Source organism: Epinephelus fuscoguttatus, linkage group LG18 (assembly GCF_011397635.1).
Source record: "Epinephelus fuscoguttatus linkage group LG18, E.fuscoguttatus.final_Chr_v1".
Taxonomy (NCBI): Eukaryota; Metazoa; Chordata; class Actinopteri; order Perciformes; family Serranidae; genus Epinephelus; species Epinephelus fuscoguttatus.
The window spans coordinates 36,949,075-36,965,317 of NC_064769.1; the positions used below are offsets into that span (position 1 = coordinate 36,949,075).

Genomic DNA, 16,243 nt, shown 5'->3' on the forward strand with positions numbered 1-16,243 from the left:
TGCTGGACTAAGCGTACGGTCTCAGGGTGCTGGACTAAGCGTACGGTCTCAGGGTGCTGGACTAAGCGTACAGTCTCAGGATGCTGGACTAAGTGTACAGTCTCAGGGTGCTGGACTTGGAATGAAACCCTCCATGCATTGTGAGAAGCTTCCTTGTCTTGATATCAGCGGCCTCTATCTCCTCCTTTGGCAGCTTATTAAACCAGCAGAGTATCTGATGACTGGCAGGGCGTACATGTTGATGGCTCCGACCTTGTTCTTTCCGTTCAGCTGACTTTTCAGGACCTGCCTTACTCTGTGTAGGTATTAGTAACTGTGCTGAACATCTGCAAAGCTGCCTTCTGGTTCTGATCATCTTCCCTCTCTTGGACGCACCCTACCATACTTATCTAGTCCAAATGACATCCTGATGTCATTGCTGTAGCAAGTAGCATAAAGTTAACACGGAAGTAAAGTCCAAGTAACTCAGAGTTGTAGCTGAATACAATACACTATTTGTGTAAATGTACTTCGTAGTCAAGAGGTTATCTTATTCATTAATCCGTCACATAAACCCTAAATCCATATATAGATCTTTTAGAGAAGAAAAGAAAGAAATGCCTCTGTCAGTACTGCAGATTTACTTCCCTGATAAAGAGGATCTGGCCATGAGTCACTAACTGAACTCTGGGAGTGTGCTGCACTTTGGTGAGTGCTTGCCAAATACTAGCGATGTTGACATATGATTACTTAAAGTCAAATTAAGAATATATAAATGACTGTACTATTACCTGAGATCATCGAGACCAATGGTAAAGACACACAGTGCAGTATGTAACCTTACACGCTGGCTGTGCCTTATAGACGTAATCATAGTAATGGTGGACTTTGTACAGTTGGAACATTTAGCGTTGATACAACTCAGTGAAATAACACAGAGGTATTAAGATATTATAAACCAACAGCAGTTAACACAATGCACGAGCACAATGTTCTGACACTGTAGGGTTAAATACAAGGACTGGACACAACAATCACATGTACTAAAATATACTTCGTCATATCCGACTAACCCTGCAATAAATGTCAACTTTTATGAAGTTTATGATGATGTGCTTTTGTTTTGGTTTGTTGTGTTTACTCGGCTCTGTGGGAAGCTGTTCCTGTGACTGATGTTTGTGTCTGTGAACATTAATAACAGCAGCACCTTACATTATACTGCAATTGGTGTTTTTGTCCGCAGAGACAAGACAGAGACATCGTTCATTAAAATACAACCCAATAAAACAATAACACCACAAATTATGGCCTCAAAAACGTTCATACAGTTGAATCCGTGTTATAAATTAAATATAAATTAGTAATTTCATATTTATTATTCTTAAATGGGCCATTCTGTAGGAGTTCCTCTGCTTTTGGTACTTGGCTATATTTTGAAACTTTAAAACTTTTACTTTATGGAATGTCATAAAAGGATTTTTTTTTCAAAGGGCAACTTTGTCTATTTCAGTGGACTTTTATTTCAAAACTCCACATTCATTTTTTTCAGGGGACTTAGCTCATTTTTGTCTCATTTGTGGGCTGATAAACAGTAAATCAATCAAATCAATTAAAAAAAAAAAAAATAGACAGGCAGTACCAGGATCAGAAAACTTTCTGAAATAAATTTGGCATCATAAAATAAATCCCCTGAAATAATTAAATGTGGCATTATGAAATAGAATCCAGTGAAATAAATAAATGTGATATTATAAAATAAATCCCCTAAAATAAATAAATGTGGCATTATTAAAATAAATCCCCTAAAATAAATAAATGTGGCATTATAAAATAAGTCACCGAAAATAAATAAATGAGGTATTATAAAATAACATTCGCTAAACTAAATAAATGTGGCATCATAAAATAAGTCACCGAAAATAAATAAATGAAGTATTATAAAATAACATTTGTTAAACTAAATAAATGTGGCTTTATTAAAATAAATCCCCTAAAATAAATAAATGTGGACTTATAAAATAAATCCCCTAAAATAGATAAATGTGGCATTATAAAATCAATCCCCTAAAATAAATAAATATGGACTTATAAAATAAATCCCCTAAAATAGATAAATGTGGCATTATAAAATCAATCCCCTAAAATAAATAAATGTGGACTTATAAAATAAATCCCCTAAAATAGATAAATGTGGCATTATAAAATCAATCCCCTAAAATAAATAAATATGGACTTATAAAATAAATCCCCTAAAATAGATAAATGTGGCATTATAAAATCAATCCCCTAAAATAAATAAATGTGGACTTATAAAATAAATCCCCTAAAATAGATAAATGTGGCATTATAAAATCAATCCCCTAAAATAATAATAAGTGGCATCATGACATAAATCCCCTAAAATAATTAAATGTAGCATTATAAAATAAATCCCACAATATAAATAAATATAGCATTATAAAAATAAATTTGGCATTATGAAATAAATTCCCCCTGAAATAAATTAAAATAGTCATGGAAAAATGTTTTAAATTTAAAATAAAACCTATTTATTCATTTATATTTATGTACATGTATTTATTTATTGACTCATTTACTTAATTCAGGTTTATCTTTTTTCCACAGTCTTCTTTATTGATTTCATATGTGTATCCATTTTTAAATCATATTTTTTTGTATTTATTTACTTAATATTGACCCCAATGAGACACCGTACCTTGGGGCTGTCCGCGCTGCTGCCGGAAGGACCTGCACTAGTAAACATTCCTCTTTCAGCTCACACAGCTGTCATTAAAGAGCCCAGCGAAAGACGAGTAATAAACTGTGTGTATTTATTAGTCTTATATTATTGACTGTTAACGACCACTAATGAAACGTTACATCAGTTACTGCTGCCGGTACCACTTACACCGTTACTTTCTGTAGTTTGCCGTTAAACCCACCTGTCGTAAATCAAGTTTACTCGGGTTCAAATACCTCAGCTCAGCCTCCAGAGTTGATAATTGATTTTTATGATCAGTGTCGGCGGACATCGAACGGTACTTTAACTTAAAGTGTACCGTCGCCGTTAATTCCGTTAAATTCAACTTGTGCACCGACGGACCGACGAGCTGAAGATGAACCCGAGCGGAGCCCGCAGGGGGAAGACTTTCCTCTTCACATCCGAGTCTGTTGGAGAAGGACACTCCGGTACTGTACCCATCTATCACTGTGTGTGTGTGTGTGTGTGTGTGTGTGTGTGTGTGTGTGTGGTTGTAGTGCACAGAGTAGTGCTCTGTCTGGACATGTTCCCTGTGTGTGTGTGTGTGTGTGTGTGTGTGTGTGGTGGAAGAAGTGCTCAGAATACTTACTTGAAATAAAAGTAAAAGTCCTGAGTTCATCAGGGCAGAAGTATTAAAAAGTAAAACTCATTATGCAGAATGGCTCCCTTCAGACTGTGTGTCATAATCTGACAGAATATTAGTATTTTCTATCATTTTTATCCCTAAAGAATACATAACTTAGAGTATTTTAATGTTGTAGTTCATCGATGTGGAGCTAATTTTAAATCATTTCTCAAGTACTCAGACAGTGTTGAAGTACTTTGTTACAAGTAAAGGTTCTGCCTCCAAAATCTTACCCTAAAGGAACAGTGTGTAGAAAATATTTTGTGGCATCTAGCGCTGAAAATTGCAGATTGCAACCAGCTGAAACTTCTCCCTTATGCAAAGCGTGAGCTCCTGGTTAGAATTCCTTCAGTGTTAGTTGTTCAGGAGGTTTTAACCACAGAGGTCTCTTCCTCTCCAAAATAGACAGACAAGGTGATCAAAAACAATAAAAACACTAAATAAAGCAGGTTCATGTTAAAAATTGGTGTTTTTCCAATGCTGTCCAGCACCTCACAGACATGCCACTAACCTAGTACTTCACAATGTGTGCCCACATATTTTCTGTGGTAACTTATGATCCAGACGTTCAGGAGGTTTTAACCAGGAGCCGAATTATCCGCGGAAGTCTCCCCCTCTCCAAAACAAACAGACAAGGTGGTTAAAAATAGTAAAAACACTGCATAAAGCATATTCATGTTAAAAATCAGTGTTTTTCTGGTGCTGTTTGGCTCCTCGCAGATGCACCACTAGCGCAGAGCCTGCTAATGTGTGCTCACCTTTATTTTCTGATAACTTAAGATCCAGACGTTCAGGAGGTTTTTACCAGGAGCCGAATTATCCACAGACGTCTCTTCCTCTGTAAAACAAAGAGATCCAATTATTTAAACCAGTAAAAACACTGAATGAAGCTGTTTCACGTTAAAAATCAGCGTTTTTCCGGTGCTGTTTGGCTCCTTACAAACACACCACTAGCCCAGCACCTTAATTCTCTGATAACTTGAGATCCAGCCGTTCAGGAGGTTTTTACCAGGAGCCGAATTATAAGAAGAGGTCTCTCCGTCTCAAAAATAAACCGATCAGGTGGTTAAAAACAGTGCTGTTTGGCTACTTGCTGATGCACCACTAGTTCAACACCTGCTCATCTGTGCTCACCTTTTATCTCTGATAACTTAAAATCTAGATGTTTTTACCAGGAGCTGAATTATCCACAGATGTCTCTTCCTCTCCAAAACAAACAGATCCAATTATTTAAACCAGTAAAAACACTAAATAAAGCAGATTCATGTTAAAATCAGTGTTTTTCCGGTGCTGTTTGGCTCTTTGCAGATGGGCCACTTGCCCAACACCTGCTAACGTGTGCTCACCTTTTTTCTCTGAACACTCTCTGATTCGTTCTTCTTCTCTCTTTGACCCTAAATAACCCTGAAAACATAAAACATGACCTCAGTGTCCTTGATGGAAGCTACGTCCCTGACAACACTGATAATATCTGTATCGTTCTTTCCTTTTAACGACTCTGACTTTGTGTTCACAGATAAAATGTGTGATCAGATCAGTGATGCTGTGCTCGATGCGTACCTGAGTCAAGACCCCGACTCTAAAGTGGCCTGTGGTGAGTAACATGTCTTATATGATGTTTATTTATCATTTTACTTTGATGAGGACTAACTGTTTATCTGGATGCACCAAACTCCTAATATTTACCTGCCTACCTGCCTGCCACAGGTTACAGCCTGATGATTAGAGGAGAAATGGCAGAGTATAAAGGTCCAGGTGGAAAAATAAAATCAGTCATTCAATTCAGTCAATACTTGTTGGAATCTAATCTGTCCAAGGTATTTTGATAACTAATAATTAAACAGCCAATTGTCTTAGACTGCATCAGTGTTTGCCCTTTAGACCAATGTTCAGCTCAGCATTATCTTGATGCTCATTGGATGCCTTCAGCTCCATCTGAAACATTTTGATTAATAGTGAATCCAGTCTTCTTCCACAGACATTCCCCTCATGCCCTCTTCTCATGACTCAATTAATTTTCTAGGAATCTGCCTCAAAAAGTGCACAAGAATTGAGAGTTTTAGAAATGTACAAAATGCATTCAGTAAAATATTTTGTTCCAAGTGCCTGAGTCGTGTTTTTGTCTGTTAAAAACATCTCGTTCCAGAGTGTGTGGCGAAGACGGGCATGATTCTGCTGGTTGGAGAAGTGACGTCGAAGGCCATCGTTGATCTCCAGTCAGTGGTCCGAAATACAGTCAAGAAGATTGGTTATGATGACTCGTCAAAAGGTGATTCTTATTCAGTGACTGAGTTTGCGTGTCATTTTCTGGGGGATGTTTAGTTAACGAGTCCCGACTTGTGCTTTGCAGGTTTTGACTATAAGACCTGTAACGTGCTGCTGGCACTGGAGCCGCAGTGTGTGGAGATCACCGACTGTGTGTTTGAAGGCAGAGATCAGGAGGACATCGGTGCAGGAGACCAGGTCCAGTAGAACATCTCACCACCTGGATTCAGAACTGATTCATGTTGTAAAAATGGTTGTGAAAAATCATTTTGGTAAATGAACCGACAGTTTTCAGTAGAGTCATGTACAGTGACTGTTGTCATTGATTACCCTTTGTTTTAATTGGCTACTTCATTTTTATTGAACCCTTTGAAACCTGAGCTAATTGGCTTGTTGTTGTTTTTTAAATTTAATTTAAAATATGGGAAGAAGGTGATGAGCATCAGAAGAAGAAATTACCCAAAAATTAATATTAAAAAATAAATTAAAAAAAGAGAAAGAAAGACAGTTAAAAACAAACAAATAAATAAATGACCTGGAAAGAGTGCTTAAAATTTATAATAATTCTGTAATATAATTTGAAAATGTAATAATTATAAAAAAATTAGAATTTGTTTTTTAAAATATAATAAAATAAAAAATATAAGAAAAAATTATAAAGATAGTTTTCCCCAGCTTTTCCCTATTTTTTAAATAATGTTCTAAACCTGTCTTTTTTTTTTTTTTTTTTTTTGAAATGTGCCAAGTAACAGCCATGTTTGTGTTGATAACAGTTAGCAAGACGAGAGATGTAGTTCAGCGGTTTCACATGACAAACCTGTGAAAAACTGTGACTCTCTTGATTTGCAAAATCATTTTTTAAATTGACAAATATCATCAGTGTAATTCATGGCACAATTCAAACAGGATCAAAAAATGATTTACTTATTTCTCCTAAATCAGGTCCCATGGGGTGCACCAGAACAGGAGGCACTTTGCCCCCCTGTTTCTAAAAACTATTTCTACAGCCTGAACCATAATTAGCACTGTGTGTTTTTCTAGACCTAATTAATTTATGTAAAACTTCCTTGTCTACTTTTTCTCTCTTTAATTGACAGTCAGAGTCATGGCACTCAGGTCCCTTCAGGACGTTTTCTGCAGGTACTCACCAGGTGTTAGATGAGAAAATGTAAGTTTAAAATGTAATTGTCGGAATTTTTTTACAAAGAAGATGAGGTTTTGCTCCCTGAAAAATATGAGTAGGGTATTTCTGTGTCTCAAAACATGTCTCTCAAAGGGTTCTTTGGGTATTATTTGAATCAGTGGAATACAGTTCATTCAGGTAACTCAGGTTGAGTCTGCACTGAAGCAACAAACACTGGAGAATACTCTCTTAAAGGGACAGAGACATTTTGACAAGGCCAAAAACATGAAAGACGGGGTTTGTTATTTTATCCTTTATCATTTAAAATAAAGATAAGAACAAAACTTAAAGAAACAGCTTGGATGCAGGGAGTTTTGTTGAGCATATACATTGAATTGATATGAATAACTTTAAGGTACAGCTGCATTATCCAGTAAAATAGTAATAGATAGTATTCAGGACGTGGTGTCGGCAGATACTCAATATTAACTTGCTTGGGATCGGGGTCAAAAATAATAGATTGAGGTGTCCCTATTGTGCAGTGTTGGGAGTCGTGAAACACAAATATCATTAGTTTTGGTCATAAACCAGTTGAAATCTTTAATCTACTGGTGGCACTAGATGAAAAGTTCGAGGACCAACAAAGTGGTGGAGAGATTTTGTAATTCCTCCAGCTTAAGAAACATTCATTTACAAAATAACATTCAAAAGCTCTTTTTTAAAATTGTATTTACTTAAGTTTAATTAATTGTAAACTTTTGCTAACGTTACTGCTCAGACTGTTTCCATCATTATCGAGCTGCTTGTCTTCTCAGGGTTTGATGTTTGGTTACGCCTCCGATGAGACCGAGGAGTGTATGCCCTTAACCATCCTCCTGGCTCACAAGCTCAACTACAGGCTGAAGGAGCTGTCACTCAACGGAGAGTGTCCGTGGATACTGCCAGACTCCAAATCACAAGTGAGACACTTGAGAAGACAAACGAAAAGGGGGGGGATCACATCGTTCTCTCCGCTCACTTCCTGTTTTATAAATAAATACACCCCCAAAAATTCTGCTGTATCTTCTCTGAGCGGTTGGTTTCTATATCTGCCCTTTTGTCTGCAGGTCACGGTGGAGTATAAAGACAACATGGGCGCCATGGAGCCTCTGCGTGTCCACACTGTGGTCATCTCAGTACAGCACAGCCCAGATATCTCCCTGCAGGAGATCAGACACCATCTGATGGAGAAGGTGGTGAATGTCGTCATTCCCGCCCGGTACCTGGACGACAAGACCATCTACCATCTGCTGCCAAGTGGGAAATTCCTCATTGGAGGTCCACAGGTGAGTGCAGACTGAACCACAGAGGGAAGTGTAATAAAAATAAAAATATGATTAAATGTGTGGGCAAGCAGGAGCTGATGATTTTGTATCACCAGGGTGATGCAGGACTGACGGGGCGTAAAATCATAGTGGACACGTATGGAGGATGGGGTGGGCACGGAGGAGGGGCGTTCTCTGGAAAAGACTACTCCAAAGTGGATCGGTCCGGAGCTTACGCGGCACGCTGGGTCGCTAAGTCTTTGGTCAAAGCTGGACTGTGCAGGAGAGCCCTCGTTCAGGTGAGGACGTTTATGAAGCTGCACTTGTTACTCCCTTCTTGTGTAATAGCACTTAAGCTGACACTACTGTGCATTGTTTTACTTTTATTTCCAAAAGAGGATAAAACCATTTTTGGACGTAATAGTAGAAACAAAATCTAAGGTGGCGCTGTGAACACTGCAGTCTGATTGGTCAGTTAGGGTCGGGTCAGGATCAGGATTTTCTGATGACAGATCAATAATGACTCAAAGTGTTGACATATCTGTGTTTAGATCTCGTATGCGATCGGTGTGAGCCACCCACTCTCCATCTCAGTGTTTCACTACGGCACATCGAACAGGGACGAAGACGAGCTGCTGCAGATAGTCCAAAAGAACTTTGACCTGCGACCTGGGGTCATCGTCAAGTATGTTGAGTTTTCATTAGCTCAAACGTCATTACGTGTTTTTATGTAAATATCTGACACTGTGATATCAACTTCTTTTAACAGAGAGCTGGGTTTGAAGCGGCCGATCTACCAGGCCACCGCCTGCTACGGTCACTTTGGCAGAGAGGAGTTCCCCTGGGAAAAACCAAAGTCTCTGGTGTTCTGAGTTTAACGTGGTCGATCACATTCCAGTCATGTCTGAATAGTCAGTCGTTAAACAATCAAGAGCCACAGAATCCATGTATGTGAACAATAATGTCTTTGTCTGACCCTAAACTGTAAAGGCAGTGGTCAGCGCCAGTGTTCAAATATTATGATTTTTAACTCATGATTGAGATAATTTCCTGTTTGGAAACTGTAGTTTTGTTTAAAACAAAAATGATTATGCAATAAATGTGTTTTTTATTTTAGAGTATTGTGTGAGAACTGTCAGGTGCTGTCAGATTTATAACAATCATGTGTTTTGGTCATTTTTAATAAATAATATTTGGTGAACAAAACATGCGTAAGACTTCCTCAAGTACTTCATTTCGTTTTAAATATTAGGTACTTTGATTTTATTTGATAAGTTACTAAAAGTGGCAACTTATACTTTTACTCCATGACATGTACTTGACACCTTTATTTACTGAGCAGAATCAGATTATTAATATGAAATTTAAGCCACCCAGCAGTATATAAAGTAATATAAATGAGCCCCACTTTTACCAGCTGTATCATTAAGTGATAATTACATTCATGCATCGATAATCAAAGAATATATATTATTCTGAAATAGGCCGCTCTGCATAATTATATTTGGTACTTTAACTATATTTTGATGCTAATACATATGAACTTTTATTTTAGTAAGATTTTGAGTGCCGGACTTTTACCAGTGACAGTATTTCTTCACTGTGGTGCTGCAACTTTTATGTTAGTAAAAGATCTGAGTTCTTACTCCACCATTGATAATATATATGTGACAAATATTTACTTTATTAAGGTGACTTTTTTTTAAAATTTATTTTGCCTTATTTTATTTACATTTTATGTTACTTTACTTTTTTTTGTATTATGTTTTATTTTGCTTCATTTTATTTTACTTTTTTTTAATGGTATTTAATTTTATTTTGCTTTATTTAATTTGACTTTTATAATGGTATTTAATTTTATTTTTGCTTTATTTTATTTTACTTTTTTTAATGGTACTTATTTTTAGTTTGCTTTATTTAATTTTACTTTTTAAATGTTATTTAATTTGATTTTATTTTGCTTTATTTTATTTTACTTTTTTAATGTATTTAATTTTATTTTCGCTTTATTTTATTTTACTTTTTAATGGTATTTAATTTAACTTTTTAAATGGTATTTAATTTTATTTTTGCTTTATTTTATTTTACTTTTTTAATGGTATTTAATTTTATTTTGCTTTATTTTATTTTACTCTTTTAATGGTTTTTATTTTTGCTTTATTTTATTTTACTTTTTTAATGGTATTTAATTTTATTTTGCTTTATTCTATTTTACTCTTTTAATGGTTTTTAATTACATTTTATTTTGCTTTATTTTACTTTGTTTTATCTTTGTTTTGTTTTATATTATTTTATTATGCTTTAATTTTCTTTACTTTTTGTCATATGGCTTTGATTTAAATTTATTTTGTTTTATCCCATGGTGTTTATATATATATATAAAATTTGTTTTAATTTTTATTTTATTTTTTTATTTTTTGGTATCTTTTAATTTTATTTTATTTCATTTCATTTCATTCACCAGTAGTTTTTACTCCTGTTTTCACCCCTGACAGAGCCCTGTGCTAACGTCACCTGCCACTGGATGGAGTCACAGTTACAGGTTACACAACATTTTTACAGGAGGTGGAAAAACATGGCGGAGTCGATGGAAAGTTGAGCTGCTGTCACTTTATGTCAAACTTTACATCCTAACAGGAAGGAAACAACCTTTTAATCTCAGAGTAACTTTGACTGTGAAGAGTCACAGAAGTGTAACACACTGTACAGTGTGTGTGTTTCACAGCTGAGGACAGAGAGGATAAACAAAGGAGGAGCTGTGCACCAATCACAGAGGCTGAGACAGACGTGCAGTGATGTTACAGTGGCTGTGATTGGCTGCAGAGTGCAGACACACACACACACACACACACACACAAGGGGACAGTCTGGTGTGTGTGCTGCTGTACTTCCCTTTGCAAACTTCACGACTCTTTAAATGAGCCTGTGAGCGACAGGGTCGCTGCTAAAATGCTGCCACACGTCATGTGTCTGGATTATTGCTCTGCTGTGTCACACTGAGCTGGGTCCGTCTCAAACAACCTGGTTTTTAAAGGACCCAGGCAGCAGAGGAACACACGGGGTGCGTCTGGACATTTTCAGAAGAATTAAACTTCTTATGCTGCTTTTATTTTGCTCTTTGAAGTGAAAGGAAAGTTTCAGCTGAGGAGGAACCAGAGCGGCACCATGCCGGGGAATGGAGGAGTGTACGCGGTGAAGAGGAGGAAGAAGCCTGTCCAGAAAAGGTCAGGTTTTATATTTAAAACATGTTTTAGTGTCACCTCAGGCTATGAAACAGGCCTGAGCTCTGCGCACCGCTGGAGGGGTTAATACAGGTCATTGCCAGCGGAGCAGTCAGTCATCAGCACCGTCATAATTAATGAGTAATTGTTATTAGTAGAGATACTGCCAAGCTGCTTACACTCACCTCGTGTCTCCACCTGGAGCTACACAGGTTGTTGTTTTAGTTTTACTTCAGTGATTTATGATTTCCGGGACAGAGTAAGGGGGGTGGGCAGGTAGGTAGTCCACCTGCAGCAAGTGTCACGCGAAGGTGATGACGTCAAGGCCAGATAAGGTGAGACGGGCAGGTGATGGTGGGAGAAATATTTGTACTTACTGAAACTTGGTGCATGTAGAAATACAAGTAAATACAAGTTTAAGTACTGCATTCAAAATTTCATCAATCAAACAAATTTTATTTATATAGCACACACACACACACACACAAACTGATGTACGTTATCATAAGTAGGGCAACACCAGAGGCAAGATAAAAACCTTTTAAAAAAAAAAAAAAAAAAGTAAATAAATAAGTAACGAAATAGAAGAATATGCAAGCTAAAAAAAACCCTAAAAAATATTAGTGAAAATAAATAAATAAATACACAAAAACCATAAATACAAAATTTCAAAAAATCAAACTCAACATTTCAATGTGGGCCCTGTGTCGTTAGTAAATGGGCTGAAACTGGGCCCAATATGGGATCGTCCATGAGTTCCATAATGGCCCCCATACCAGTTGCTCACACAGGTGGGTTAACCCAAGTGGGCCCTGCATGGGTTATGCTACAGCCACCTGGGTACCAAGTGGGTATGGCCCCAAAGTGGGCATCTTATCTTGGGTAAAACCACCCGTGTGAGCAACTGGCATGGGGCCATTATGGAGACCTTGGACAATCCCATACAGGGCCTTTTATCAGCTCATTTACTACTCACATGGGCCCCACATACAAATGTTGTTTAAAGTAATAAAAGTAAAAGTCCTTTTGATGCAGAATGGCCGATATCAGAATGATTTATGTTACTGGATTATAAATATTTATGTTCATTATTCAAGCTCGTAAAGCTGGAGCTGATTTCAGTTACTTTATATTCTGACGGGTAGGTTACTCTGCAACAGGGATACTAAACTTGCTTTGCCCAGGGGCCACTTTTGCAAGACGACAGGTGGCTAGGGATCTAGAGATAGGGGCCAGTTGTAGAAGCATGGCACAGGTCAGGTTTACACAGAGGTGTTTCTAGGATTTGAGGACATAAAGGGGCTTAGCCTGGATGTCTGTCAGGGGTCAGGGGGGTCATCCCCCGGCACTCTTAGTAAGCAAGCTCTTTATTGATGCTTTTTATCGCCCAGGCTCCTTATTTATATTAATAAAAAAATCCCATCTCGAATCAACTTATTGTCATGGTGAGTTAGAAAATGGTTGGGGGGCCACATGGCACTGTGTCTGGCCCTCAGGCGGCTAGTTGAGTATCACTGCTCTACAATAATAAAGCATAGCTTATCAGTTTATTCATATTTTGTACTAATGATATGATTCTGCAGAGCTGTGATATCGTACTGTGACAAGGGATGCACAATAATATCAGCACGTCATTGGTATCGGCCGATATCAGCTTTAAAATGAACTATCGGGATCAGTCAACATGCTGATAATATCCCCACTTCATCTGTGTCGGTCACTATCGGATTTAAAACGAACTACACGAATCAGTCAACATTCTGAAATATCGGCTTTAAAATTAACTATCACAATCAGTCAGCACGCTAATAATATTGGCATGCCATTGGTATGGTCCGATGATGTCAACATGCTGACAATACTGGCACATCAGCCAATATCAGCTTTAAAATGAAATATCAGAATTGCCCAACATGTTAATAGTATTGGCAGATCATCGGTGTTGCCAGATATTGGCTTAAAATGAAATATTGGAATCAGTCAACGTGCTAATAATATTGGTACATCATCTGTATCGGCCAATATCGGCTTTTAAATATTTGGATTCAGGGGAAAAGAGTGGATATATCGATAGCAGCATCAGTTATTGGCTAAATAAGTTTTTATATATCAACATATCTGGTAGCAGCAGAAAAATTGTTGTGAATCTTTATTTGTGACTTAAGTATCATGATAATATCGTATCAAGGGGCCCCTGGTGATTCCCACCTGTACCAGACAGGGTGTACTGTACCTTTAAATTAAATTAAAAGTTAAACCTGTGTTTGTGCAGTTTTCCAGACATGCAGGTATGCGGGTTTCATACTGAAAGTTTTCCATAACTGAACAAATACCAATGTAAGGCTGTGTTTTGCAAAGTATTATGCAAACACATCGTCAGGGTTGGAGGCAAAACTGTGTGTAATTCCTGGGATTATTATTGAATGAAGTAGCGTCGAGACTCCTGGTGTAATTAGAACAATTGAACTTTAAGTGTAGTTCAGACGTTTCATCCACAACTCCGAAAACAAATTTGACAGATCAGACGATGACACTTTAAAAAGACTTCGCAGATTCATCTGTGCCCAAATCTTCACGTCTTTACACCAACGTCCTTTCGTGCCAAATTACCGTCTAAGATACATGAGCTGCCTGTTGCTTGTGTCCAACTTTTGTTTACCACAATGAGGACGGTGATCACAGGCCAAACCTCTGACTCGACAGCTGCGACAGAGTTCCCAACAGAGTCTATTTTATCTATAATCATTACATTTCTTCAGTTGTTCCTTTATTTCTTTCTCCACTCTGAGTCCTGATGTTTTCCCTCTGACGTTTTACTCTCTCTGTGCTCCTCGTGATTTATCTCCTCATTCCTGCCTGCTTTGTTGTCTCTCCTCTTCCCTCCATCTCTGTCCTCAGATCTGTGTTTAGTCAGGGAGGAATGGCTCACAGGGCCGCTGCACGTCCCGACATGTTGGAGAGGAATTACATTGTGGTAATTTGTAGTAATAAAGGCGCAGGCCAAGTGAAAGATTAACAGATGCATGCCGTCTCAAACGCATGATGTAACTCTACATTCAGCTTTTCCACTCCTAATGTCTGTTTTGTTTTAAGCCACGCTAGCTTCAGCAGCAGTGGGCCCGTCATTATCTCAACAACTGCTTGATGGGCTGCTGTGAAATTTTGTACAGACCTTCATGTTCCCCAGAGGATGAATCCTGCTTAATTTGGTGTTCCTCTGACTTTTACTTTAGTGTCACCATCAGGGCAAAACTTTGATTTGTCAGACTTTGGTTTAAGACGGTCACGAGGCACTTGATAAGGGTTGGGGAAAGATAATGGCACATTATATCTCACAGGAGTTTTTGCAAATCTCTGGATACCGTCTAGAGATGACCATTTAGGACCAAGCTATTGCTATCAGCCTCAGCTGTACTTTGTGTTTGTGGTGGACACTGTCTTCTGTTGAGTAAATAACTTTTCAAATTTGCAGCTGAAGTTTTGAATCCATATGCAAACACTGTCGGAGTAGTTGATCACTAATGTCATTTTTGACAATAAAGTTTATTGTTCAACGGTAAAATATCCTGCCTCCAGTATGTTTGTCACAAGTATTTGAGGGATAATTGCTTATATATAACTGTATAATCGACCAATATTTCAGTATCAGAATTATTATACTCCCCAGTATTAGTATCGGCATCGGCCTAAAAAAAGTCCAGTATCAGTTGGGCTCTGTCCACTACAAGTAAGAGTCATGCTTGCAAAATACAACTCAGGAAAAAAGGTAAAAAATAATGTCAGCTAAATGTACCATGTACCAATAATATATTAATGTTTTTACTTACTCTAAAAAGTAACTAAAGCTTTCAGTCAAATGTAGTGCAGTAAAAAGTATGTTATTATATTATTTCTTTTATGTACCGCAGTAGAAGTATTAAAAGTCATAAAATATATATATATATTTATACATAAATACTTAAATAATGTTCAAGTATTTCAATATTTTTCCTAAGTGTAGTACTTCAGAAAATGGACCTAGCTACTGTACTTTCCTACACACGTTAGCATGCAAAACGTTAGCAAACGTAAGCATGCTAAACTAGAGTGATGAACAGTAGACTTGCTTAGCATCTTTGTGTTAGCATTTAGCTCAGCCTCACAGAGCTGCTAGCATGGTTCTCAGCCCTACTTGTAGTTTTATAGTAAAAGTTGGCTCTAGCTTGACTTATAAATTATAAGACAGGTTCTTTTTAAAGATATAGAAGAGAAAATATAACTGATTGAGCTCCATTTTCTATTGTATGCTCTATTTTCTAGCCACAGTGCTGTGTAGCTTAGCGCCACAGCTAACCTACTAACCTGCTAACCTGCTAGCTATTATGTAGCGAGAGCTCATCTCCCGCAGGTTTCAATAAATCACACAAGGGCTGTTACTAATAATTCTTTTGGTTGTTGAGGTACTTGCAGATTATTTTTAATTCATTGATTAAACTATAAACATTTAAAAAAAACAGTGAAAAGTGCTCCAGATGCCTTGATTTGTCCAGCAAACACATTCAAACCCCCCCAAAATTAAATTATTTTAATCTTAGACTGAAGAAAACAGCAAATTACTGCAAATGAGAACCTGGAACCATTAAATATTTCGTATTTGTGCTCCAAAAACAACAAGAACAGATTGACTAATTGATTCATTGACGAATCATTTCAGCTGTACTTGTTTAAACTGTACTTTTTTAATAAAACATCACATTTAATAAACTCTTCCTGTGTTTTGTATATGAAAAGCTTGATCTATAAAGTAACTTAACCTGTAAGATAGTAAATGGTGCTATATTTTCCTCTCAAGTGTGGTGGATTAAAAGATGGTAGGAAAAGTAACGACACAGTACAAGTACCTAAACATGTAAATAAAGTTCAGCACCACCACGGCTTCCTACTAATTTCCATCTAACTTCGTGGACGTTATTTCAATAATGAAGT

General features: G+C 37.2%; 2 protein-coding genes across 2 annotated transcripts in view; both read left to right on the top strand.

Moving 5' to 3' along the window:
• Positions 1-2,665: 2,665 nt before the first annotated feature.
• Positions 2,666-9,257, top strand: mat2al (methionine adenosyltransferase II, alpha-like). Its single transcript, XM_049560083.1, has 9 exons — positions 2,666-3,168; positions 4,882-4,959; positions 5,512-5,634; positions 5,716-5,828; positions 7,569-7,712; positions 7,860-8,078; positions 8,174-8,356; positions 8,609-8,742; positions 8,827-9,257. Exons 1-9 carry the CDS (start codon positions 3,096-3,098, stop codon positions 8,927-8,929), a joined length of 1,170 nt encoding a protein of 389 aa, XP_049416040.1. The 5' UTR covers positions 2,666-3,095; the 3' UTR covers positions 8,930-9,257.
• A 1,663-nt stretch (positions 9,258-10,920) lies between these two features.
• Positions 10,921-16,243, top strand: part of LOC125878675 (aryl hydrocarbon receptor-like) — a 36,749-nt gene continuing 31,426 nt past the window's right edge. The window contains exon 1 of the mRNA XM_049560056.1: positions 10,921-11,281. Coding sequence (XP_049416013.1) covers positions 11,223-11,281 — 59 coding nt within the window. The 5' untranslated portion in view covers positions 10,921-11,222. The remainder of the gene's footprint in view (positions 11,282-16,243) is intronic.